This window comes from Ictalurus furcatus, chromosome 22 (genome assembly GCF_023375685.1).
Source record: "Ictalurus furcatus strain D&B chromosome 22, Billie_1.0, whole genome shotgun sequence".
Taxonomy (NCBI): Eukaryota; Metazoa; Chordata; class Actinopteri; order Siluriformes; family Ictaluridae; genus Ictalurus; species Ictalurus furcatus.
Window position 1 is genome coordinate 9,849,871 of NC_071276.1, and position 27,203 is coordinate 9,877,073.

Below are 27,203 nucleotides of genomic sequence, written 5' to 3' on the forward strand. Positions count from 1 at the left end.
AAAAGGTGCTAGAGGTTCATGTAAGGATAATATAGACTTCAATACTTTTTACAGTGTGGAAATATCTTTGCTACAGCCAATAATAATAATGATTTTGTAAATAATGACACACCTATCTAGTGCATTTTGTGACTCAGAACAGCACGAATTCACCAGTGTATGGATTCTACAAGGTGTTAGATGTGCAAGAATGGTGTGCAATACAGAAATAATTGCACTGCAGTTTTACACCAAAAAAAAAAACATCAATAATGAAATGAATGAAACACAGACTTCCATGTTTCTGAAACCTTGTGACACGGAGTGTTATCTTCTTTGGAAGTGCCCATTTGCATACATAGTATAACTTGCATACATAGTATAACTCGTTGAAAGTAAAAGTTGTTACCTTGTTTACTGTTCATGCTGTAAGCAGCAACGTCAATTTGATGTCACTTGCTGAACTCGGATGTTGAGTAGACCATCCGGGTTGAAGGAATGTTTTGTTTGTTTTTGCGAGTCAGAATTTAGAAATTACAAGTTACAACCTTCAGCCAAATGCAGCATTACTACTTACATTTACATTTATTCATTTAGCAGATGCTTTTATCCAAAGCGAATTACAAATGAGCATAAACAAGCAAGGCGATATATCAAGCGGAGAACAATACAAGCAGTGCTACCATACAAGATTTATAATTGAGTTCTCGAAAAGCAAAGTGTGCAGAGTAGAGGTGTAAGTGCCAGAGTTATTTTTTATTTTTTTAAATAATGTGGGGGTTGGCATCTCAGGGGTTAGGTAAGTGCTCATGGAGGAGGTGGGTCTTTAGCAGTTTTTTGAAAATAGTGACAGATTCTTGGTCCGGATTGAGGTTGGAAGTTCATTCCACCACTGAGGGACGGTTGGTGTGAAGGTTCTGGAAAGGGACCTTGAGCCACATTGAGTAGGTACTATTAAGCGTCGGTCGTTAACCGATCGCAGATTGCGTGAGGGAACATAAACTTCAAGGAGAGTGTTGAGGTAGCAGTGTGCTGTTCCAGACAAGGTCTTGCATGTGAGCATCAAGGCCTTGAATTTGATGCGGGCGGCTACATGAAGCCAGTGGAGGGAAATGAAGAGGGGTGTGAAACGGGTTCTTTTCGGCTGGTTGAAGACATGCTGCTGCATTCTGAATCATTTGACGGGGTTTGATGGAGCTGGCTCGGAGGCCCAAGAGTAGTGCGTTGCTGTAGTCCAGTTTTGATATGACAAGAGCCTGGACTAGTAGCTGTGTAGCCTGATCAGTGAGATAGGGTCTGATTCTCTTGATGTTATACAGATATACTACTTGCCACAAATTCTGACCTTTTATCATTATAGTGCAAAAAGAACCTGGGGTCATCCATCCAGACACCTCAGTGGTTCAGTTTTAATGCTCCTTTGCCTACTAGACATGTGCTTTCTTGTTTTTCATTGACATTAGCAACTGATATGCTTCAACTTCTGTAACCCATCTAAGACCAACTGGTTTATTCTTAGATGAGCTGAACTCACAGCATGGTTTGGATTGTAATAGAACATTTATTGGCCAGTGCCACCAGATGATGATGCACAGAACACGGTGCAAAAGTGACCAGATGCTGTCCAGCAGACATATATTGCACCCTGGGTTACACATATGGCTGATTTATACATTTGGAGAAGGAAAAGAGAGAAGAAAAAAAACCCAGACTCATACAAGATCAACAAGATTCCTACAATGACATTAATGTGCTTCAGGAGAAATAAAAAGATGTTAAACTTGTTTTATCTAAATATTTTAATGGGAATTGAAAACAAGTTGCTCATCGGCTACATTAATTTAGAGGCAGTGATACTTCATTTAAACTTATAAGACAGGTTTTCATATTTTCTTGTGCAAATTTGTAAACATTTAAATCGACAAAAATATTCATGATCATGTGATCAGTGTTATCATGTTTAATTAATTCACAAGTAGGGGTGTAACGATATGGTGCGTCGCATCATATAATTCGATACAAGTCTCTCGAATCGATACGTCTGTGTATTGAAAAATACATTCAACATGCTGCATAATAAAAGTAGGCTATTTCTCCTAAAATAATGCTTACATTATGTGGTGTAATAATTTTTTTTTACTTAAGCCCACACTCCCTCCTCTGAAAAAATTGCTTCCGCTTTATCTAAAATCAATAGTGTGCTTATCCTAAGTACACTATTTTTCACAAGCTAATACACTTAATTGCGTACTAGCATATTATTTCAAGAAAAGCAGCAAAGGCTGTGAAAATTTCCCCCAAGTGTTTTACAGGAGCACTTTGGCTTCCCTGTAAGTTACAACGCTGACGGACAGGGAGATGTGGACTGTTTTCACTACAAACACATTCGACATCATCCTTCTGTGTCGGTGGTGGAGAATGCAGGATTCATAAACACGTCTAGCCTAGTGCTACGGAGAGCTACTCGCCTTTGACTGATAGCATAAGAAGTTAAAAAAGGGGAATGAAAACACGACGAGGATTTTAAAAATAAATAATAAATAAAAACCCAGTGCTTAAGTTCAGACACGCCCACTTGGGAGTCTTCACAGCTTGACCAAACAGCTAATGTTTAATTAGACACGTGTTCATTTTGTTACATTCTAATTCACAGCTTTTGTTTTATTATATGCTGCTGAGAATCTGCATGGATCACACAACCACTGTCATTATTCACATAATGTTTCAAATAATGTTGAATGTTTGAATCAAATGGAAATCTAAGGCACATATTAACGCAATGCTTACATTTGTTGTATTGATACATGATTCATAATGAGACACCACTGTATCGCGTTGTATCAAATTAGAATTTTGTGTATCGTTATACCCCCTTATTCACAAATCTTTATTCAATTAGTGAATGATCAACTTCCTCCAAGGTCATGCAGATGGTTGTCTGAATCTGCGCTGATGGTCACTGAAGCGAACTGCTCCTCGAAAGGCAGGAATTGGTGGTTGTAGTCTTTCTCCAGCATTTTCTTCCAAACTTTAACTAAAACAATACACAAGGACATGGACTATAAGAAAAAAAACATATTTTTACAAATATTTTTAGAAAATACTCAAGTGCCCCTCGCTGCAGAACCAAGTTCAGGGGGTGGAGTCAGACCTTATCTAACTTGTCCTACCTGGGCGGAGTCGATCCAAAAGTCCAGGTGAAGAGACATCTCAGAGCGTTTCAGGCTGGATACGTGCGATAGTTGAGATGTTCGATGTTTGATGCATTTCATCGTTTCATACAGGTTAGGGGTTAAGGTTAGAGGAGGAGTTGGAGCAGGTCCAGCTCCAGTCCTTGGACTTTTGGTTCTGCAGCAAGGACTATCTAAAAAGACTAAATCTTACTGTATTCTGGTTCTTCTGCCTCCGGGGTGTCTAATGGTGGCTCCATTAGCTGCTGTGTCTCATTCTCCTCTCCCGGCTCCTTCTGTAAACTCTCCTCAAGGTTGGAAACCATCATCTCATAGGCTTTCCTTGCCTGTGATGTGAGCTCAATCATTTTGTGGTAATGGTCCTGTGTGGGTGATGAGACAAATATTGTACAGTTTCCCAATATTTTCCCTGCTGGGACCCTCAAGTTATGTGTGTCCTGTGTCCATTTTACTGTTCTCCCTGCCCCAATATTGATCATTACTTCAGGAGCTGAGTCGGGTGTGTTAGAGAAGCATAAGGACACTACAGGATGCACTATAGCAGTGCTTGAGAAGCAAAATAGGGAAATGTGTATACATTAAATACACCTTTAATGTGCATTAAATACACTGATGTATTTAACTGAGAGGCAACTGAGAGGAACAAGCATTATTACTTTAGCTGACTTAGAAACTCAGTTCAAGTCAATGGGTAACCGATCTTGTTCTGTCTAATGCAGCGTGTGATCAGCTCAGAAATATCTACTATTTAAAATATGTGCCAACAATTGACTCATAACAATTTAATTTATAGACCACTTCAGTACTCTGAAACTTTGTGAGACCATTTACATTACACTTCTCATAAACATGTTTAAACAGCAAGAGCAATTTTTTTCTAACTATGTATATTTTATAAAGACATAAATGGACAATATAACAATATTCAGCCTATTATTTGCATGGCCTAAGGCTTGATTTAGCAATTGACCAATACTTGTCTAAGCATTTCTACATACACACTCGCCATCCACTTATAATAAGAATGCCTGTATTAGAGTTATCTAATCAGCCAATCATGTAGCAGCAGTACAATGCAAAAAACCATGCAGATACAGGTCAAGAGCTTCAGTTAACGTTCACATCAAACATAAGGATGGGAAAAAGTGTGATCTCTGTGACTTTAACCGGGGCATTGGTTGTTAGTACCAGAATGGCTGGTTTGAGTATTTCAGAAACTGATGATCTCCTGGGATTTTCCACACACAACAGTCTATAGAAATCACACAGAATGGTGAGAAAAACAAAAAACATCCTGTGTGCAGGCTTATACACCTTGCTGATGAGAGAGATCAGAGGAGAATGACCAGACTGCTCTGAGCTGACAGCCAAGAACAACAATCCGAGGCTATCAAGGGCACGGGCTCACCCAAACTGGACAGGTGAAGACTGGATTTTTTTCAATCTTCATCATCTGTCCAGTTTGGGTGATTCTTGTTTTTGACTGTTTTGACAGGAGTGGAACCAGATGTGGTCTTCTGCTGTTACAGCAAATCCACCTCAAGGTTTGATGTTTTGTGCGCGCTGAGATGTTTTTCTGCTCACCACGGTTGTAAAGAGTGCTTATTTGAGTTACTATATCCTTTCCAGGTAGCTCGAACCAGTCTGGTCATTTTCCTCTGACCTCTTTTAAATCAACAGGTGTTTCCACCCACAGAACTGTCGTTCAATCGATGTTTTTTTTGGTGCCCTTCTGGCACCAACAACCATCCCACAATCAAAGACACAGAGATCACACTTTTTCCCCATTCTGATGTTTGATGTGAAAATTAACTGAAGCTCTTGACCTGTATCAGCATGATTGTATGCACTGTGCTGCTGCCACATGATTGGCTGATGGGATAACTGCAAGCAGGTGTTCCTAACAAAGTGTATATATAACATGAGTAATAAAGAATGTGAATGTTCCACAGATCACTTAAATGTAATACTGCTGCAGAAAAATGTAGCACACTTATTAATATACTTACATTTAGTCTTGACAGTGTTTGATTATAGAGGAGAGAGGAAAGAGACTACCGTGGCTTCCAATTGTGGAACTGTACTGAAATGGAAGCAGGAGATAACCACCCATACCTGTGCTCCATCGTAGTTGAAGATGCCCACCAGACTGACGGGAACGGCTTTGTTCACACAGCGACCCAAAGCCTTCCTTGACAAGGCAAAGACAAAAGGAACATCTTGTTCCAGACATGTATCAATGATTGTGTGTAGAGCTTCATCGAGACCACCTGGACAGGAAATACACCGAATGTGAATGTCTTTAGAATCCATACACACGGAAAACCATTTACTTTGCTTATTTGTCTGGTTTATTTTTCCCCCCAGTTATTAATATTAACACAAATGATAAATGTTATTAATTCTGCAAATTTAGTTAAACTACACAGACAGTTATCTGAAATTTAGACTACTAGGAAGAGAATCCATGTCAAATCTAATAAGCTCATGAACATAACATAATTCTGAGCAACAATACATCCATCACGTGATACCAGTTAAATGATGCCCCCGACAACTGCCATTATTAGGTGTGGATTCAGTATAGGGAAATCTGTTAAAATGTATTGTTGCTCTAATCTCACATGTCCTACAGATGCAGCAGACAGAGAATATATTGTAAAGGTATCTTAAGAGAAGTAATAGGTTCACAAACTGAACATCACGTTCTAATCTATACACACTCACACTAAACAGGTCTGTTTGTCCGAATACCTTTAGACTGTACACGTTCACAGTTGGGAGAGATGATGACACACTTGACTTTCCTGAGCTTTAGGTGTTTCAGCACCTCCCTGAGACCCATGACCAGCCGCCTCTTCATCCTGGCCTTCATGGGATCCTTCTGGTAAAGCCGGTCCTGGAACCTGACCAGCTCCTTCAGCAGAACAGTCACACACTCGTCTACGTCCTTGCTTAGCATCTGGCTGCAGTAGCTGTCAAAGTCAAATTGATTTTTTTTTAAATATCTGATTGGATATTTAGGTCAGATTGTCCTTTATATAAGTACATAACCACCGGGTTTCATGCATTAACCTGATATTTGTGAAGAATTCATTTTTCAGCCCTTACTCTCTGAATTTCCTGCTATGGATTTTCGGACGACTGGGGTTGGAATTTGAATCCCAGTTTTTAGATGGCGCGCTATCTTCTTCAAGGTTCTTCGGGTCTTCAGGTGAACCTGTTTGATCAGCCTCCTCAGCACCACTCTGGTCACCTGAGATCAAAATGAACCCATAGGTCGTCAATGCTCTTACGCCTAATGATTCCTTTAAGACGAATAGCAATGGTTGAAATCTAGATGATGATTTGAAATAGACGCACAGAAGGGTATGTATATAGGACATAAAGACATGATTACTTGTTGGTTCAGGACAGTACTGCGCTGAATTGCTCTCAGAAAGACTCTCACTGGCTTGTGGCTCTTGATTGGCTTCACTAGTCATTCGTGTCGGATCTCTTTCTTCTAGCAAGCGGTTCTGTTTCCTTTCTTCCCTCTCCTTTAAAATGACCTGCGCAGTGCATGCGATTCAGGATTGTGTGGTACAGTATACGAAAGACTTTACAGGTCCTTTAGACTATTAAATAATTAAACAGCTAGAAATAACTTACTTTTTTAAGAGGTGTAGGCTTTTTAGCTTTAGGCACCTCTCGCTGTTTTCCCTTTTTCACTAAAGGGCAGGTGGAATCCAAAGGGTTGTGTGCTATCCTCTCTTGCTGCCATGAATGCTTCTTTTGAGCTGTTGGGTCCTTGTGGACAACTGGTAGGGCTCCTCCTACTGAATTTAACACGGGGGCAATAGCAAACTTTAAGCATAACAATAAATTATTAAAGTTAATCAATTATTAATTATAAATATCAACGCTAAATTATTGAAAGAGTATTCCACGAGTACTTATAATATACCTAAGAGCTATGGAAATGAATCTAGTAATTCAATTAAACTAACCAAACGGCCCTCCTCACCGAAATACCTGTAAGAGTTAGTGGTTTAACATCTTGTCTGGACTTTTGAGACTGTTGTTTCTGCTCCAGAACTTTCAGCATGTCCCCTAGGTCAAGCTGAACAAGTGCCTTGCTCTTCTTTTGACCTACTGGCTGGTGATGAGATAAATATAACATGAATACAACACTTAACATAAATGCTCATTAGATTTAAGTTGACATTGTGTGTTAGCCTATTTGCTGTTGAGGTTTAGATTAAACCAATCAATTAAAGTGACTAATAACCAAAAGTACTAGATAACAAATATAATAACCGACAATGCTGGGTTGCGATTTCTCCCACTGTAAGAAAATAATAAAATAAAATCACAGACCCCTCTTGAGAACTAGGGTTGTTAGATAATAAGTCGCAAATCATATAGCTTATCAAGTTAATCAAGAGACTGAATCTGTATATTTCTGCCAACATATGGTCATTAATAAATCTCAACAAATAGCAGATTACTCTGAATTGCTGTATGGATTCTTTCTCTCTTTTTTCACCCTGGATATTTTATTTTAGCTTACTCTGTATTCGTTTGAGCGTCTCTGTATGTACTACTAAAGATTGCATCAACCCATTAGATTTAGTGTTATACAGTCAGGTTCATAAGTATTTGGACAGTGACACAATTTGTGTCATTTTGCCTCTGTATACCACCAAAATGAATTTGAAATGAAGCAATTAATATGTTACTGAAGTGTACACTTTCAGCTTTAATTCAAGGGGTTTAACAAAAATATTGAATGAACAATTTAGTAATTACCGCCATTTTTGAGTCACAGGCTCAAAAGTAATTGGACACTTGACTGATAAGCTGTTTAATGCCCAGGTGTGGCCTGTTTCCTCGTTATTTCCACTGAGAACACTCAAGAACAGAAAGGCCAAATTAGACTTTGCTAGACAACATCTAAAAAAGCCTGCCAAGGTGTTGAACATGGACAGATGAAACCAGGATTGTACCAGAATAATGGGAAGAGAAGAGTATGGAGAAGGAAAGGAAAGGCTCATGATTCAAAGCATGCCACATCATTTGTCAAACATGGTGGAGGACGTGTTAAGGCATAGGCATGTATGGCTGTCAATGGAATTGGATCACTGGTGTTTATTGATGATGTGACTGATGATAGAAGTAGCAGGATGAATTCTGAAGTGTATAGAGATATACTTTCAGCTCAGATTGAATCAAATGCTGCAAAAGGATAGGACAGTGCTTCACAGTACATATGGATAATGACCCAAAACATGATGCAAAGCAACATGTTCAAAAATGTCTGATGACCTTAACCCAATTGGGGATGCTTTTCACTTACTGAAGATAAAAATGAAGGCAGGGACCCATAAACATATAGCAACTGAAGGCGGCTGCAGTAAAGGCCTGGTAAAGGATCTCAAGGGAGGAAATTCAACATTTGGTGATGTCAATGGTTTCGAGAAATCAGGCAGTCATTGACTGCAAAGGATTTGCATCAAAATATTAAAAATAATCCTTATATTAATATTTCTGTCAGTTTGTACTTCTGAGCCTGTGAAAATGGAGGGACTTTGTAAAAAATGGCTGAAATTCCTAAACAATTAATGCAATATTTTTGTTGAATGTTCATTTCAAATCAACTGTGGCAGTGTACAGAGGCAAAATTACGAAAATTGTGTCACTGTCCAAATACTTATGGACCTGTCTACCTTGTGTGTTAGAAAATCTTTCCAAATATACTTTCTACAATGGACCAAGTAATAATAAATTCACATCTAACCTGTACTTTCTTTGAAACAGCAGACCCAGACTTTGCGTCAACGGCTTTGTTTTTGTTTATATTCTCCGATTGCAGAACCAACCCATCTTTCTCAGGTGTCCCAGTATTCTCCTGTGTAACAGAGACAAAAAGTGAGGACCAAACAAAGCATCGTGTCAGTGTCTTCTTACTTTAAAGGCATTACCTGTATTCCGGTATTTGACGAATGCCTCGGTCCTTTGCTTGGATTAACAGAAGCAAAAGAGAGATCCGGAAACTCCTCTTCATCCTAAAGGAAAATTATATTAGCAAAGTTTAAAGTTGAACTGGTGTCACTAACAAACGCACTAAAAAACCAACATGTCAAGCATGAAATAACAAAACAATGAAACATACATGCCTTTTTGTGACATAAGGTTAAATGCATGAGATAATGATCTAATTATTCACCTCAAACTTGGGAGGCTCCTGCTGTATCAGTGCCATATTGTGTATCTCCTGCTCTCCATTCTCACACACTGCTTTAGATTTCTTCTTTTTCTTCCTTTTCTTCTTCGCAGTTTGTTCACCTTCTCCCTGACACACATCGTCCTTGATAGAAAACGTCAAATCTAATGATTAATATTATCCTGTAATTATTAATCCATTTCCTGCAGTGTCTACAATGACAGTGTGCTGTAGCTCCACTGGGACACACAAAGTGTTGATACCTGGATAATCAACGGCTGTTTTTATGTTTGTCATGGAGGTAAAATTTTGAACAGGATGATCGGTGGAAGTTGTTATTATTTTCTCTTCTGGGAAACATGTAAATATCTTCTGAAGGGCAGTACTAAATGAAGAAAAAAAATGAACAAAATAAAAATAATTTGCACTGATCACCCTGTTCAAAAGTTGTCTTCCTGAGTGTCAGTGCATGTTGAAAAGGGGCCAAATATGGAGAAGATGCTGGAAAAGCAAAGAATGTGCAGGACCTGGAGGATTTTTCTGAAGAACAGTGGGCAGTTTAACTGCTCAGGACAAACAAGGGACTCATGAACAACTCTCACAAAACATAAAAACAGTCATTGATCATCCAGGTAACGACACACAGTATGAAGAATCAAGTGTATGTAAACTTTCGAACTGGTTCATTTGTGTAAATTCAGTTAGTATTATGTTTTGTGGTCTATACTGTATGTAAACATCTGTGAAATAGCTTATTCTGGGCAGTACTAAATAAAAAAACCTAAATGCAGTTTTTATGAAACCTCTTTTTTTTTAATTAGTAACATTTTGCAGATTCTACAAGGTGTATGTAAACTTATGACCTTGACTGTATGCAAATACAGACAATGTTCACAAAATACTGATGTTTTGAAATAGTAATCATATTTAAAAATCTAATGCATTAATAATATTTACCTGTTTGTTTATTTATTTATTTATTTAACACCAGCTCCAGGTCTCCTTTGGTTGATTCCCATGCTTTCTAAATGGACTTGCAAATGTTTCATTTAACACTTTCCATCACCATACCTCTCATCAGTGAATGGAAGATTAAAGCGGGTCTATTTTCAGAATTCGCAAACAGACTAATGGGTAAAAGTGCGCTTTACCTGAGAGGATGTGTCTTGCGTGGCAGGACTCTTTTGCGTGACTTTAGGAGGCTGAGAGGCAATGCTAGCCCAGGAGGTTGCTGGTGATCCATAAGGGTTTGGTAACACATGCTCAGTAACTGCACCTATATAAAGTAACATGTTACACAACCACACACTTCCATATAAGCACCCTAATAAAGAGTGGTATAAAAATGTCAATTCGACCTGCTGTGGCAGTCGATTTCTGCGGAGTCTTTTCTGTTGAGGTGACGTGCTGTATTGGTTTCTGTTTTGGTCCTTTATGTCCTGACGTCTCCTAAAGAATATCAACACAAGATCAGATTTTACTCTGAGCTTTTCATTTAACCGTATAAGTACCAGGAACACGGTATGTCTTCTGTTCCTGTGAATCTTTTTTGCCTGCCATTGCACCTTAACGGTGGCTGCTGGTGAATCACGAAGAGCTGACGATTTGTCTGAACCCCAACACAGTCGAGCTTCAGGGCTTGCGAGTGGCTTGAAGTCACTCAGCTCAGGAAAATCAGACAGTTTCACTTCAAACGTGCTACTTTTCGCAACCTCTTGAGACGTGAGTCTCTCTTCGGATTTCAGAGCAGGTCTGGTACCTCTATAACCTTAAAAAAAAAAAAGAAAGAAAGAAAAACAGAAAGGAGTGTGGTAGAGATTATTTAGTTTGTCTAGGACCTCATGTATTCCTGGGTGTCCTCCTTTAATACATTACCTCCTCTGGTTGTGCCTGATGATCTTCCGTTTATTCTTCTTTTATTGTGCGGTTCAGATTTTTGCGTTGATCGCTGTGAGATTAAAACATTCAAACAAGAAATGCCAAAGTGAAAGAAAAGCTAAATCATATCCTTTAAGGATTGTTGGTTGCATCACATTTTTTTGTTGTTGAATAAACTGAAAACATGCTATTGAGCACAAGGACATTATTCTGAGCTGAGTATTAAGTCATGCACAACATTTACAGCGACTGAAGAGGAGCTACGGACCGAAACGCACCTTTCCAATGTGCTCTGATGTGGCTCCCTTTTGGGTGGGGTCATTGTGGAGACTCCTGCTCCCTCCTGGATGCTGGAAGCTACTGGAAACGAGTCCCTTTGGTCCGCTGTAACCTCGACTGTCTGTTCTTCCTGGCTGCCGTCTTCTGTCAAACCAGTTTTCAGTAGACGACCAGCTCTGTCGATCTCGTGATAAGGGTCTGAAACACAAACCGTGGAAAAAGTCAGACATCTGAATGTTCATTCGTGCCAGATAATAATAATATATTCAGGACAAAATACACACCTTCTCACGCTTTCCTGCATTTTGATTGTTTGTGTTGGGTCGGTCATAGTCTTGAATGTTTCTGATCCACAGGCGTTATCAGGCTTGGGAAGAGAAGGAGGAGAAGGTCAAAGGTTATCATCTGCAATCACAACAGACTGCACATGTTTGCTCGAGTGTCACTCAATTTATTTATTTATTATTCTCCTATCCTTGTTTCCCACACTGAAAACAAGCTGAGTAACACCTTAACACAAGTTACCTGGCAAGACAGCCAGCTGGTTCACGTGACTAGCTGGCTGCTATTATCTTTAATATGCATGTCAAATATTTAGCTAGACTTGCAGTTGTGAGCTAAAACCTGTCTGTCTGACTGAGAAACACAGACACGGTAGCCTGGTTAGCTAACACGCTAAAGAAAATCATTTAATCTGAGTACTGCGCCATCTCTCAGTCTGCAGTTAGCGAGCTACAAACACAATGTCAGACTTACATTTGTCTTTTAACAGGCTGGATTCTGACTTACATATCTGACCGCAGTATATTAACGATAAATATCCGGTAAGAGCAGTTACAACTATCTGTCTAGTCAGGTCAAACTTCAGCAGACAAACAACACCACCATCTGTTGAACCCGTATTTTGAAAAAGTACAAATACCGGAAGTGGCTAATGCTGAATTTACACACGTTCTACTGTGTACAATAAATCAACTATATATAGCCTATATATATATAGGATGCAAGAATGCAAAAAAAAGAATAATGTTAAAATAGTAATTAAAATAATTAACCATTAAACAAACTAACAAATAAATTAATAAATAGGCACCAGGTTCAGTGAAAATTAATGGGGGAAGAGACAAGGATGTAAAACGACTTTTTAAAATATCAAACAACTAATAAAATTAAATAATTCGCTTAAAATAGAGAGATAATACAATAAACAACAATAATAATAAACACAAATGTCAAGTTAAACTAGTTTTAATTCACAGTAAGTAAATAAAATAAAACGTTAGCCAAAGATGGAACTCTTTCCTGTTGGTTTTTCACTTGAATTTTGTTGGGTGATATATACCATTAAAGGAGGAAAAATATCTGATATGATTTATCTTGCTTTGATATTTTACATCACAATAACCTGCTATTTTTACAGGGGTGTGTAGACTACTTATTTCCACTGTATTTACTTTACTTACTTATTTACTTGCTTTATTTATTTACCTACTTACTTTACTAAGTGACTACTTTTTTAATTGACTTTACTTTCTCATTGTATTGTGTATTGTAATGTTTAAGCGCCACCACTAGAGGGCGGTATCAGGTTCAGCGTCTCCCAGCTGCTTTTCTTCGTGATCTGTCTGATGGCGTACTGTGTGAAGTTGCCAAGTCTCGAGAAAAGAATTATAGTGTCTGTGTTACAGCTTTAATGCGGAGCTTTGAACAAGAGAAAATGCAGTACAAAGAGACACGAGGTTGACGGAAGTGACGAACGGTAAGGTGGAAATCTTCATAAACATTCAAATGTAGGTGAAATGCTTGCTTACAGTGTTAGGGTATTTTAATGTGTGATATCTGGCAACCACTGTTTTCCGGTCATATTAACCTCTGTCACGTTCTTTACATGTGGCTTTTTTTTCTTCTTTTTACTAGAAAAGGAACATTTTGTCTGATTATGAATGTGTGGACTCACATGGTGTTATGAAGCTGTATTTGTTAACAGTGTAACAGCTGCTGATGTAACTGAAGGTAATCTCCTGATCTTTGCTTTACATCAATGAGTAGACTCACACTCTGGACCTGTGTGTCACACTTCATCAGCTTCCCCATGTCACTTATGAGGCGGATCATAACTCAGCTGGTCAGTCGAGTGCTTTTGGGCCCTTTAGGTACTTTACACTGTGAGAAGATGTCCAGTGAAACAACAGCCAGCACTTCCAGGAGGAAGAAACTGGTAGGTATCTGTTTTCTACATTCCCTGCTGAGTAAAGTAGCAGAAACCCATATAGAATGGTTATAATGGGAATTGTATTGGTTTTAATGGTTATAATGGGAATTATATTCGTTGTAATGGTTATAATGGGAATTGTATTGGTTGTAATGGTTATAATGGGAGTTGTATTGTTTTTAATGGGAATTGTATTGGTTTTAATGGCTATAATGGGAATTGTATTGGTTTTAATGGTTATAATGGGAATTTTATTGGTTGCAATGGTTATAATGGGAATTGTATTGGTTTTAATGGAAACTGTAATGGTCCCTGAGCGTCTCTACTGGTAATCTGTTGCCTTCAATTGGAGGCATGTTATGTCCAGTGGATACCAGTAATGATAATGGTTTTAATGGTTAGCTGATGGGTTGTAATGGTATTTGTAGTGGAAACCATTAGAATTTCTGTGATGGTTTCTATTGTGTGTGTGTGTGTGTGTGTTTTTAAATACCACAGCACTACTGAGCTGTAGAGGTGTGTTCGAGTTCACACTTCCATATGTCTCGAACAAAATTTGAATGAAGGAATAGTATGACTGAACAGACCTAAATAATCCTAAATGATAAATATGATTAACGTTTGAAACACGGCTCCAAACAGGTTCAACTCTGTTGTAAACAAAATGTACTACAGGTTCACCATATCTTAAAAGTAAGTAAACAAATGTATTAATTCTCCAAAATGTTTGGTATTATTGAATAAATAAAGTCTCTGACCTGGGATCACTTGAAACGTAATGAACTATGGCGGTGCCTGATGCTCTGACAGTAGTACGGCTGTAACATAAACGATAAGTTTATATTCATTTGCCTGTTCTGTTATGTTATTGTTTCCTTTGTTACGAATCATAGACAGGAACTTATAATCTAAGACTAATAATAAACAGATTTACACACATTTTGTTTAACGAAGGAAAGCATGTAATTACTGCTCTGATGACGTGTTATGTTAGGAGACACTTATGTAACGTTTAAGGAAAGGAATCTCCAGTGTCAGCACTTTGTAACAGTCAGGAAGTTTTTACGATCACGGGATAGGAGTTTATATCATCCGGTTTCTCTGTAACATGACAATCTGTTTTTTTGGTCTTATTAACATCAAGAAAGAGAAACAAAGAGGTTTAGTGAGGGGATGACTGTGTATAACTGCTATAGTATAAGTGATAACAGGAACTAACTATAAACAGGTCAAAAATATGACAAATAAATCACTGGTAAGTTAAAAAGTTAGTTGTTGCCAAATTGTTTTGGTGTAAGAGGAATAAAACACTTCGGGTGGGGAAAATGACCTTAAAGTTGGCACCATCACGCTACCCCATCCGTGATTGCTTGTCCTATAACAGAACGCCCTGTCATGTTTTATTTCGTATTTAATCTATTCCTTCTTTTACTGAGACCAGACTGATGAACAGTTCAGAGCTGAGTAAAGCTATCATGGAGGACCTCACTGATCTGATCTGTGTATCTTATGTTTTCAGGTGGTAGGGCTCGGTAACCCCGGTATGACCGGCTCACGGCACAGCGTCGGCATGGCCGTGATCGCAGCACTGGCAGAGCGTCTGGGAGTGTCTGATCAGTGGAAATCAGACAGACACCTGTCAGGAGAGGTCATTGTTTCAGTTTATCAGGACACACAACTTGTGCTTCTCCGGCCAAAACTGCTCATGAATGTGAACGGTGTGAGTGTGGCGAAGGCAGGTGAGTGAGAGCTGTCTCATACATGAATTATTAAAGAATATATTTAATATTCACAATTTAAATTTATGAGGGCATCACTGTATTGCAGAACGAATGTTTACATAGCACAGCCAAACATCTGTGCATTATCTCTTGATTATTGCTTTTCAGCAAGCAAATTCTCTGTTCGACCCGAGCACATCATCTTGGTACATGATGAACTTGACAAACCACTTGGGAAGCTTGCCATCAAACATGGAGGAAGTGCAAGGTCAGAAACACGTTTGTTTTAAATACATGGTGTCCCAGAAGTCTCCATACATGGGGGACTGTGTATACCAGCACCACGTCGGTCATGCCTGCGTCAGCGGATGTCCGCATCACTTCCGGTCTTTTTGAATTTGTTAATAAGTTTGGCAGCGGTGTCGTGTGTGATGTGCTCACCATGTTTCCTGTTAAAATCCATCGCAATCTTGCGACAGCTTCCCGATCCAGCCACGAGAACGAATTCAATACGTTCTTCATTTGTCAAAGGTGTGCTTAAAGGCTATCTGGAAAGAATAATTATAATAATATAAACTATGTATGTACATTATTTTAAAAATGTTAATTTCCCCTATGTATGGAGATTTTTGGACACCCTATACTTTACATAGAAGTAAACAAACACCTATTAAACTTGGGCCCTTAAACAAATCCAAGATTAAATGGCATATGCCGGTATTATCACTGCAGATCATTCCAGATGGGTTAATGCGAATGGTACAGGAGCCTGAGAAGGCCATTAAAAGTTTTCTTTCATGGAAAGTGCATCTTTTGTGAGACCAATGTGTGTCGTTTTCAGATCCAGACCCTTTCCGACCCTAGTTATTTTCATTAAAATGTACCCCAACACGTTTTTCTATTCATTTACAGATATGATTTAATTTCATTTTCTAATTTTATAGTATTTAAGATTAGTCTATTGTTTGTATAACCAAACATGCTAAAAACATAGGGTTTCAGAAAGAGTTTACATATGTATTAACAAAATACAGTATAGAAAAGATTTATAGTAATATACTGTATAACAGTTAACCTCATCATCCTACGTGTACATGTCAAGCTACATTCACACCTGCAGCGACAAAGCGACCGGATTCCATTCATTTTCAATGAGAGCTGGCGACATGAGCAACAGCGACCACTTGCGACTGGATGTGGGCATGTCCAGTGACGCACCAAAGTTGAGAAACATTTATGCAAATTTGGAGCAACTTAGTGCAGCGAAGACTAATGAGAGTGAAGACAGTAGAGCACACGTGATCCGCCATGCTGCCTGCGAGTCCGAATTGTTTTGTGGATGCAGTGCTTGGGCTGTCGCTGCATATAGATGGCCACCGTGGCAAAGAGCCCACACTGCTTCTCCTTCATCTTGTAGGATATGATACATATATACCCTGGTGAATTTTATATACAAACACTCTCCCTCCAGAATGTTTCATTTTAGCGGCAAGAAAACTGGTTTACTGTCAAAAGTGGAATACTAGTTCCACTGATTAAATGTTACTATGACAACCAGTAGTAGGAACGCATAGCTTGAACGTACCTTCACATCTGAACATAGCAATCCCGACATTCACCACTAGATTGCATCAAGACCCAAATACCCAGCTGTCACCATGGTTACCTGTTACATTCTCACCTGTTTGCAGTTTACACTCATTATCATGAGGCATCCCACTGTTAATCCTCTAATAGTTTCCAGAGTCTGTCTGTCTGTGTCTCTCTCTCTCTCTCTCTCTCTCTCTCTCTCTCTCTCTCTGAATTGCATATTTGTGCTGTTGTTAGTGCAGAACAGTTCTTTTTAATGATCTGAGTTAGCCTTTAGGGTAGTACACTAAAATGATTAGAAACTTTTATTCATGGATTTAGTCATATTATTCTTTTTTTAATTCATAGACATACAATAAACCTGATTATATCATATCAAATATAAAAGCTACATTATTTTTGATAATGTGTAATAGTGAAGGTTAATAGGAAGTCTTGACATAGACTACGTTTACAGGCACATCAATACTCTGATATCTGAATTTGGCACTATTCTGATTAGTATTGGGTCACGTAAACGCCACAATCCGATCGCCCGATTCAGATTAAGACAATATTCTCCAAATTATGATTCCCACCCCTGGAATATCCCTGTTTTAATTGGAACTTTGTTGCATGTAAACACCTTATTCAGAAAATCCACTGAAAGGAGAATATATCCGCATGTTGAGTCCACAACGCATTGTGGGTGCTAAAACGTGCTTATCTGTAGGCTCGGTATTTAGGAATGGCAACGCAGACATACTTACAACAACCATGTATACAGGAATATTGTGATGCCTGTACGCATTTAAACATCGTATTCAGAATATGGCTGCAACCTGAATATAGACGTTACACGGAATTTGACATGCATGTTAACATAGTCCTAGATGATCGGAGCTTCCCTTTTCCAATCAGTGCAGATCACTGGATTATAGTAAACACCTCCACTCACCTCTCTCTTTAGTTCTTTAGTGATAAAACAGCTGCAAAGACTGACATTCTTTCATAAATGGGTTGTTCACTCAATACACTGTCATTCCAGAAGTAACTTGTCATTTTCAGCTACTAATCTTCAAAGTGTAAGATTTCCCTGCACACATACAGATAAATTATTTATTTCTTTATATTTTGAGTACTAGAACTGACTACATTTATTAGAGACTATCAATGGCTGGTACAATCAGAAATAGTAACTGTGGGAGCAGGGAGCAGGTCAGAATTCCTTCAGGAGCATGTGGGAGTGGGGATTTTTAATTTTTTATTTCTAAATAGTCTCATGCACACATTTAGTGTGTTAGCACTAAGCTAGTGGTCTTTAATCATCCTAATGGTATCTGTGAGTCAGGTGCTGATTATACAATAAAATATGATTGTACCTGCAGTCACACTTGAGCTTCTCTTATTGTTTTATTGACAGGGGTCACAACGGTGTCCGGTCCTGTATCGACTGCCTTCATACTGATGTAAGTCTCAGATTTATTTGACAACCAATATCAGAAAAAAAAATACCAAAGGTCACTCTGAAGTTTTCCTACTGTGTTCTAACTTGTGCCAGGTTATGCCACGGCTACGAGTTGGTATCGGGCGACCCTCAGGAAACACAACAGTGGACAGACATGTTTTGGGGCGGTTCTCTAAGGAAGAGCAGACCATTTTAAGCTCTGTAATGGAGCAAAGTGTGGAACTTTTATTGGCGCAAATCACAGAGCAAAAATTCAAAGTAACTCCAGCAGGGGGCAGGAGAGCAACACAAAAGAGGAAAGAGAGGACACCTTCCGCAGTGCAGGAACCTGAGGAAAAGTCACACAGAACTGACCTCAGCTGCCAATAAGCTAACGATTATAAACTCATGACTCTGCTGAATGGGGGTGTTTGTATTGTAAAATTGAATAAATGACTATTCTGTTTTAAGTGGACATACAGCAGGGTGAGAAGTGTGTGTGTTTGGAGGGGGGGGGGGGTAGTATAATGAACACGTACAGATAAATTCCTCATTCCTGAGAACAATATAACTTATTTTAGGGTTCTGACGATAATAATGCAGTTATTAAAAATAGATTTTTTTTTTTTTTTTTTTAATAAATTTAAAAATTTGTATTAGTTATACCAGGGGTGTCAAACTGGTTTTAGGCAACAGGACTCATTACATTCAGTCAGTACTCAGTCCAATGCCAAGTGAGCTGTACCAAAAAATCAGTTTAGTAGACCAATAACTCAACTCTTCTTAAATGTATTCATTTATTGGCTTTTAACCCCCAAATTAGACATGGTTTCAGTGCTGTATATCTTGCTAGTGAAGAATTATATATCATTAGCACATTTTGTGAATAGCCAAGTGTTTGGCCCTGACTTTATTTGTCTATATTTACCACAAGTGGAATAAGAGAGACTAGCCCTTATTTTCAAATCTTTCCATTCAATTGCTGTGTTTTTTTTTTTTATTGTTTTTTTTTTTTATAATTTAGAACACAGATTCTTAATTTATTTGGCTGACCGGATTGAAACTGTATGTTTGCTGTATACGGTTTCAATAAAGCCTCTGCTGTATTTTAAGGTTTGTCCAGAGTGGTATATTTTACAATGGCATTATTTATTTGGCAGTAATTTTATCCAAAGTGAATAACAAAATGAGAGTGAATACAATTTGAGTGTAGAGCTGATAAAGGAACTGACAGTGAACCAACAGTGACAAGTGCTGCAAGACACCAGTTCTACCATCTGAAACAAGTGAGCGATAGCTGTACGAAGAAGAACATGTCGAAATGTGAGGGATGGAATAAATACTAGTACTCAGTACTCAGACTGACAAATAAAGAATGATACAAACTTTTAAGAAGGTTCACTTGCATCAATGATATAGAAATAATATACTTAAGTGATCTTTACGGGTTCTTTTTATGGTTAAGGAGTCTTGGTGTTGTAAATGGGGTTCTCCTTGGGACCCTTTCTGATAGAGAAATACTCTGTAGGGTTGTACATACAGTGGATATAAAAAGTCTACACACCTTTGTTAAAAATGGCAGGTTTTTGAAAAATGGTGATGATGTAAAAAAAAAAAAAAGAAAAGAAAAGAAACAAAGTGACAAACACCCAGAAATGTTTGGGGGAAAAAAGAAAAACAAAGAACTCCCAATACCCAGCTTGTAGAAGTGTGCACACTGTTTTATAATTGGGAATGTCTCAGTGTTCTGTATCAGCCAATCACATTCAAACTCATGTTAAATACTAATTAGTATTCACCTGTGATCAATTAAAGTGACTCATTAACCTTAAATAAAGTACAGCTGTTCCTATAGGATTTTCCTGACATCTTCTTGGTAACATCCAACTGGAAAAGCCATGGGCCAGAACAAGCTTACAAAGCAGGTACAGGATCTCATTACTGTTGAAAAAGATCAGGAAAGGGTTACACAAATTTCTCCAAGCCATTGGATATACCATGAAACTGTGAATACAATAATCAACAAGTGGAGAAAATATGGCATGACAGTACTAAGAACAGGACATCCCTCTAAGATTGATGAGAAGATCATGAGAAAACTGTTCATGGAGGCAGCCAAGAGGCCTATAGCACCATTAAAAGAATTGCTGCAATTTGTGGCAAGTACTGGTTGATCCCTACATGTGACAACAATCTCCTGAATTCTTCATATCTCTGGGTTGTGGGGTAGGGTAGCAAGACAGAAGCCTTTTATAATAAAAAAAAATCAATAAAAATACATCCAATCTCCCAAAAATGTGGGATAATGTTTTATGGTGTGATGAGACCAAAGTTGAACTTTTTGGCCATAATACCAAAAGATATGTTTGGCACAAAAAACACAGCACATCCCAAAAGAACATCATCCCCATGGGGAAGCACGGTGGTGGCAGCATCATACTTTGCGGCTGCTTTTCTTCAGCTGGAACTGGGGCTTTAATCAGTGTGGCGGGAATAATGAATAGCTCCAAAAACCAGTCAATTTTGGCGCAAAACCTTAAGGCTTCTGCTAAAACTCTTAAGATGAAATGGAATTTCACCTTTCAGCATGACAACGACCCAAAGCAAACCTCCAGATCAACAAAGGAATGGCTTCACCAAAACAAGTTCAAGGTTTTGGAATGAGTCCAGCCAAAGTCCAGACGTAAATCCAGTCAAAACTCTGTGGGGTGACCTGAAGAGGGCTGTGCACAGGAGATACCCGGCCAATTTGACAGAGTTAGAATGCTTTTGCAAATGACGAATGACAAATAACTGCTAAATCAAGATGGGTTAAACTGACTGACTCTTACGCAAAAAGATTGGATGCTGTGATAAAATCTAAAGGTGCTTCTACTAAGTGCATGACAAGCCTGGTCCTAACCCTGGTCCTGGAGAACCCCTTGTCATGCACATTTTAGTGTTTTCCCTGCTCTAACACTCTCAGTTCAACTCAGGAAAGGCTGTGAATTAGCTGATTAGTTGAGTCATTTGTATTAGGAGTAGAGAAAACACTCAAATTTTCAGGACTGGGATATTCTGGGACCAGGGTTGGGAATCTGTGTCTTAGGACAAAATGAAAAAAAGACAAACAAAACATACATTTAGCATGCTGCGATTCACAGGTGCTTCTTTATTATTACAATTAACAAATAGTAGAAAAAAATGTGTTGATAAATACACTATAGGGCCAAAAGTATGTGGAAATTACACCCATATGTGGTTCTTCTCCAGACTGTTGCCACAAAGCTGGAAGCACACAACTATCTAGAATGTGTTTGTATACTGTAGCATTACAATTTCCCTCCACTGGAACTAAGAGGCACGAACCTGTTTCAGCATGACAATGCAACACTGACTGCACCCCAGGCCTCCTCACCCTACATCAGTGCCTGACCTCACTAATGCACTTGTAGCTGAATGAACACAAATCCCACAGCCACTCTCCAATATCTAGTGGAAAGCCTTTCCATGAAGAGTGGAGGATATTTTAACAGCAAAGGATCATTTGGTCATAGTTGGTCATGTTGTTTAAATCATTTGTATGCCCACCCTTTGCCTTTATAACTGCATCCAGCCCTTTTGTATCCTCCACTTCCTCAACTACTCAGCAAGATGAGAGATGAACAGATTGTTCATAATCTATTCACATGGTTTCACAAGGTGACGACTTTGTTATTGGTACTGGGACAGTTAAATAAGCAAATGGCAGAATACTCCACTAGTTCCAAATTAAACCGCCCTGGTGGTCCACAATATAAGGAAGTAGAACTTTGACTTGATTTTGGTTCTTTGCTGAAACACTATTTTTCTGTTGATTTTGATTTTTTGATTTAGATTGTTGTCTTGTTGACACATAAACAATTATTATTATTTTTTAAATTTTCAGGTTTTTTAAAATTAAATTGTAAAATGGAAGTACACATTCTTTTGTGCATTTAAAAACAACTTTTTACTCAGTACATTCCACATGTGTTTTGTTTCTGAGGGGATGTGCAGAACATGTATGAGTGTGTATGAGGGGACCGGTATATAGAAGTATCAGGAAATAACAGCAGGAAAAACATACTGTGTGTTAGGCCTGGATGGCCATGCAGAGAAAAGGTTTTATGGCTCATTTATGTATTCATTATGGATTCACTATCATCTGCTAGCAGTAATTGGCAATTTGAATAACAGCAATAACTTTGGTGTTTATTCAATGCATCTAAGCCATTGTAACACATTGTAAGTTCTCTTAGATAAGATGAAGGGAAAAAACCCCTGTATAAATCACCGTTGTTCTTATATAAATTTTTAATACCTTACACATTGTTTCTCTGGAGGTTTCCGTTATCCGGGTCATTCTGAATGTCATGTAGTAGTTAATACAGAAAACTTAAAGATTTAAAGAAAAATCCACCCTGGCCAACTTGCATAATCTTTATATAAAAAAAATTTTAATACTTTTTTTCCTTTCCCATATTACACACAGTGCTGTTTGATTACCTGCTGATAATGCCAGTGGGAATTAATCTTTTCCTAAAGAGAGTGCAGCAGCGCTTTAGTCTTTTAATCTGTCCAGCTCCCTCAAATACTCATCTGTATATACTGCTGAAATGGATCAGGTTCCAAAGCTTCAGCTTTCATGTTAATACCACCATCAATGCTTTCACCTTCGTCTTCTTAGTCATAGATACAAGCGCCGAGTCTCTGCCGTAACTTAGAGAAACTGCATTACGTTATAGAGTCCAACATTTGCTGTCTCCACTACCTCTACACTGGAGTTCTCATTAATATGAGCTTGAAGGTTTCTGGAAAATGCTGAGTGAGAAACTAATCTCTTTTTTAAGGCTAACAGCAAAACACAGCAAAACACAATCATTATCCAAGTAATCCAAACAACATGAAGCTGTTTGTTACTCATTGTGAAGAAGTAGAGCTGAGAAAACCCCTTAGATGAGTACGATGTCTAGTCTACTCCAATCACCCAGACTTACTCCTTTGAGCCAATGCAATTATAATTATAATGCAATCAGTTTATTGTGACACCAACAAAAATGATTAAAAATCCATTCAAGGAAAAGTGCTTTTGAAAGCTAAAAATGGCTCTTCAGTGGCATCACTTTTCTGGACCCTTTTTCACACTGTTTCATCTAGCACCTTCAAGTAGTCCCTCTGGAGGAACTCTAAAAACAAAGAACCCTAAAACAAAGTGTTTCCCTATTTGAGAGTGTTCTTGATGTAAAACCCTTAACTATCCAAACAACCTTTATAAAGAATGTAGATGAATCACAGACTAGAAGCACAGTTAATTCCTTTGTTCAGAATCTTTAGGTTTATGTTCATTTGTTGCAGCAGCAAAACATGAGTAATTCACCAGCCATTTATCCATGTTTCACTTGTAGAAAGTACCCTTCACAAGTTAGTCACCGGTTCTTGGGATAGATAGTTTTGTGGGTTTTTTTTTTTTTAAGATAAAATGATTAAACACAGAACCCTCTGTTTGTTTTATATATCTAAACTAAAGAACCGTTTAATATTCTATAGCTTTAAACCTTTTTTCAGAGCGTGTAGATAGTGGGTTTTATATATTCACGCAGCTCTTTTGGTGCCAAATGTGTTGTAATCCAAATCATCAATAAAATGCACTCATACATTCAAGCTGGGGTTTTAGTCATTTGAAACACATGATGAAGTGTGTAAGCTTTCAAACCAGTGCGTTTCATCAAAGTCTAGCAGTAAATCTAAATGAAACTCAAGATCAGACATCTGAAGCTCTTCCTTCACTAAAAGAGACAATAGTGGAAGGAAAACAAGCCTCACTTCTAATACTTATGATAGATCTCTTGCATTCTCACTTCAGAGCCTTGAAAAAACACTCTTTTGAGCTTTTCTTTTTCACACACTTTTCCCAGCTTCAGTGAGTGGCAACGTTGGTCAGATCAATCATACTTCACCAATCCTTCCCTACGAGGTCAGAGGTCATGGGCCGGCTGGACACTGGGCTAATAGAAAATTGCTAATTTATTCAGTGGAGAGTCTGGTGTGTCTCACTGGGGGTCTCCACAGTTTAGATAAAGACTCTTGCAAAAGCAGACAAACAAAATTAAACAAGTTCTTTGATTTTAAGTTGCAACTGTACACTACTCAATATTCAATAGATCATTATTTAATTATTAATGTGTAATTATTTGATTGTAATAAATATTCCATTATAATGATCTAACATTTATGCCTTGTACAAATTAACTCTATATTAATTTCTCTTTCATTTCTAAAGTGGGAATTATGCAAACATTTTTTAACTGTGTTGACTAAAGGGGCACTCTTGGGAAACACTCTAACACAGAGAATCAACTAAAGAACCCTTAACCATTTTTATTATGGAGTGTATGTCACAATCACACACACCTCAATAGTTAAATCTTAAATTCACTTACCTATGTGCAAAAATCGTTCCTCTGAGGTTCTTTAGATGGTTAATGGTTCTACTTATAAGCTTTCTCAAAGGAAACTCATGGAAACTCATACCTTTTGAGGGACTCTGAAGGGATAAACAAAGAACTTTTCAGATGCTAGAAAGGTATCTGTTTTATAGACAATGTATAAAATTTTAAAAGTGTTTGATTAACCTTTGTGTTACATTTGTTACATAGCACTAGATATTTACTGTTTACTGATCGTATTGACTTTTCGGGAGGCTGAGACAGAAAGTAATATTTGAAATAAAAAACCTTGAATACATCTATATTTTCTGGGGAATAGTAAAGACAAAAACAAAAACTTCTTAAACCTGGGGATGTCTTCTATCCGTTTTTCTGTAATCATGTACGAGTGCAAAGGTAATGTATAATATATAGAGTGCCAATTCACATATTTGTTTTATTTTTGTAAAAACAGTTCATTTTAATTGATATTTCACCACTTTTCCTTTGTAATCTGTCTATTCTCAGGTCAAAACCATCAGAACATAACCAGTGTAATACAATTATCAAGGGGGTTATAGCAAATGCACCAAAAAGTAAATTTGTCCTTTTTATATTCAGGAAATGAGCCGAGCACATAAAGTTTCATATAAGAATAAAATATATATCTTCATATGGTTCAACTTTAAGTAAAAATTTGAAACGGGTTATATAAACTAAATTAGAAATACTGTTAGATAGTTTACACGAGAGACTAAATATTTACCAAATCCACAAGCACAAGTTACATTGCATGTTTTACTGTTGCCAAGGATTATTAACAGTGTTTACATTATCAATATTACTGTGCAATGTTTGTTTACTGTTTGCTGCATTGATTAGTGTATAGCTTATAGTGTATTGTATAGACTATTGTTTGCATTCAGGGTGGCAAAGTTGGGCAACCGCCTTGGGGCCCCAGAACCCAAGGGCCCCCTAAAAATGCAAATGATATATATGTTTATTTAATTATTAATGCTAAACAAGCTATGCCGAAAATTTAAATATAAACGTTAAAACACTCAAATCCAGCTCCCATTCCTATTTTTTGCCTAGTGCCCCCAAATCAGTAAATCAGTCCCTGTTTGTATTTATTATGTTTACTGACTGTTGCTGAATATTTTTCTGTCAGTGATTCTGAATGGAACTATACAGCCTATACATTTCGTTCCTAACACTAGGCTACATCTATCTGAGAAGAGAATGACAATGACAATAAAGCCTATTGATTAGACTTGAAGTGAAATCAATGTGCAATCGAATGATTCGGGAAAAGATATCATTTAACTCGATTTGTGTGTGTGTGCGTGTGTGTGTGTGTGTGTGTGTGTGTGTGTGTGTGTGTGTGTGATGAAAAATCACAGAAGATTACAAAAATAAATCAAATAAACAAGTAAATCCAATCGTGATGATATGAAGAGCTTGGCCTGGAGCACGCTTTAACCCTGAGTGCTTTACAAAATGACACTTCCATTTAAAACGCGTTAATGCGCGCGTGTAAAAAAAAATAAATAAAAAAACCCCAGTCCATTATACAAACTGTTAAAGAACAGCTCTCTTTGTGGAGGAAGTGTCAGGTAATCCTTTTGTACGGGGCGCAGAAGCAGAGGCAAACGTCACCGCGCTGCACAATGCGTAATTGGCACCGAGTGTACAGTGCTGGATTGTAATTGCTCTGTGGCTTTAAGGGGCAGCTGCGGCTCTCAATGAAACAGAGCAGCTTCAGCCCTTCTTCCTGACAATGGCCATTTTAATGGTGTCATTGAAAGCTCGTACCATGCGAGCACCAGCGCCTCTCTCTCTCTCTCTCTCTCTCTCTCTCGCTTGCGCGCGCGCGCGTCAACGTCGGAAGTCTCTTTGGCGTCCTTTGAAACGGATCCGCTCGCGCTGCTTTCTCCTGTTGCTTTATAGCTCGCCTCGTGCAAGGGAGCTCCTTCAGTCTGGGATAACTCTGTGCTGTTCCACTTCCAGCCTACACACCGAGCACTAACGCATTTTTTTTTTTTTACCTGGAATGCGCTGAAGAACTTTTCCCCCCTGCTCTGCCCCTCTGCCCGGTCCCACGGCACCAGATGATTTAGAGATAAGGATCTGATTTCGACGCCTCAAGGAATTTCGGGCGCGTGCTGGAGAACCGGGGAAACAGGCTTTGCTGTGCTGACAGGGACACTGAGCATCTTTAACAGGTGCAGAAATGGCGAACGGCTCTCCGGTGCTAGATGCTAACGGCTAACGGCTCGCGACGCTGCAGCACCGAC

General features: G+C 38.3%; 2 protein-coding genes across 4 annotated transcripts; one reads left to right on the forward strand and one right to left on the reverse strand.

The window, feature by feature from the left end:
* Positions 1 to 1,186: 1,186 nt before the first annotated feature.
* On the reverse strand, positions 1,187 to 12,661 carry LOC128599116 (selenocysteine insertion sequence-binding protein 2). Of its 2 annotated transcripts, none has more exons than XM_053610515.1 (18): positions 12,322 to 12,661; positions 11,817 to 11,899; positions 11,532 to 11,730; positions 11,251 to 11,323; positions 10,941 to 11,143; positions 10,734 to 10,824; positions 10,527 to 10,651; positions 9,379 to 9,519; positions 9,134 to 9,217; positions 8,950 to 9,060; positions 7,185 to 7,308; positions 6,822 to 6,988; positions 6,571 to 6,721; positions 6,282 to 6,426; positions 5,925 to 6,145; positions 5,286 to 5,440; positions 3,364 to 3,532; positions 1,187 to 3,013 (listed from the first exon to the last, which is right to left on the reverse strand). In XM_053610515.1, exons 2-18 carry the CDS (start codon positions 11,861 to 11,863, stop codon positions 2,886 to 2,888), a joined length of 2,334 nt encoding a protein of 777 aa, XP_053466490.1. In that variant the 5' UTR covers positions 11,864 to 11,899; positions 12,322 to 12,661; the 3' UTR covers positions 1,187 to 2,885. The 2 variants fall into 2 exon arrangements, with proteins under 2 accessions (XP_053466490.1, XP_053466489.1); XM_053610514.1 differs by having other exon boundaries at positions 12,289 to 12,661.
* Positions 12,662 to 13,209: 548 nt separating this feature from the next.
* ptrh1 (peptidyl-tRNA hydrolase 1 homolog) lies at positions 13,210 to 20,729 on the forward strand. Of its 2 annotated transcripts, XM_053610719.1 has the most exons (6): positions 13,210 to 13,291; positions 13,582 to 13,750; positions 15,264 to 15,483; positions 15,634 to 15,733; positions 18,458 to 18,503; positions 18,596 to 20,728. In XM_053610719.1, the coding sequence occupies exons 2-6, from the start codon at positions 13,625 to 13,627 to the stop codon at positions 18,869 to 18,871; spliced, it is 768 nt and encodes a 255-aa protein (XP_053466694.1). In that variant the 5' UTR covers positions 13,210 to 13,291; positions 13,582 to 13,624; the 3' UTR covers positions 18,872 to 20,728. The 2 variants fall into 2 exon arrangements, with proteins under 2 accessions (XP_053466694.1, XP_053466693.1); XM_053610718.1 differs by having other exon boundaries at positions 13,236 to 13,750; positions 18,596 to 20,729.
* The last annotated feature ends 6,474 nt before the right edge of the window (positions 20,730 to 27,203 follow it).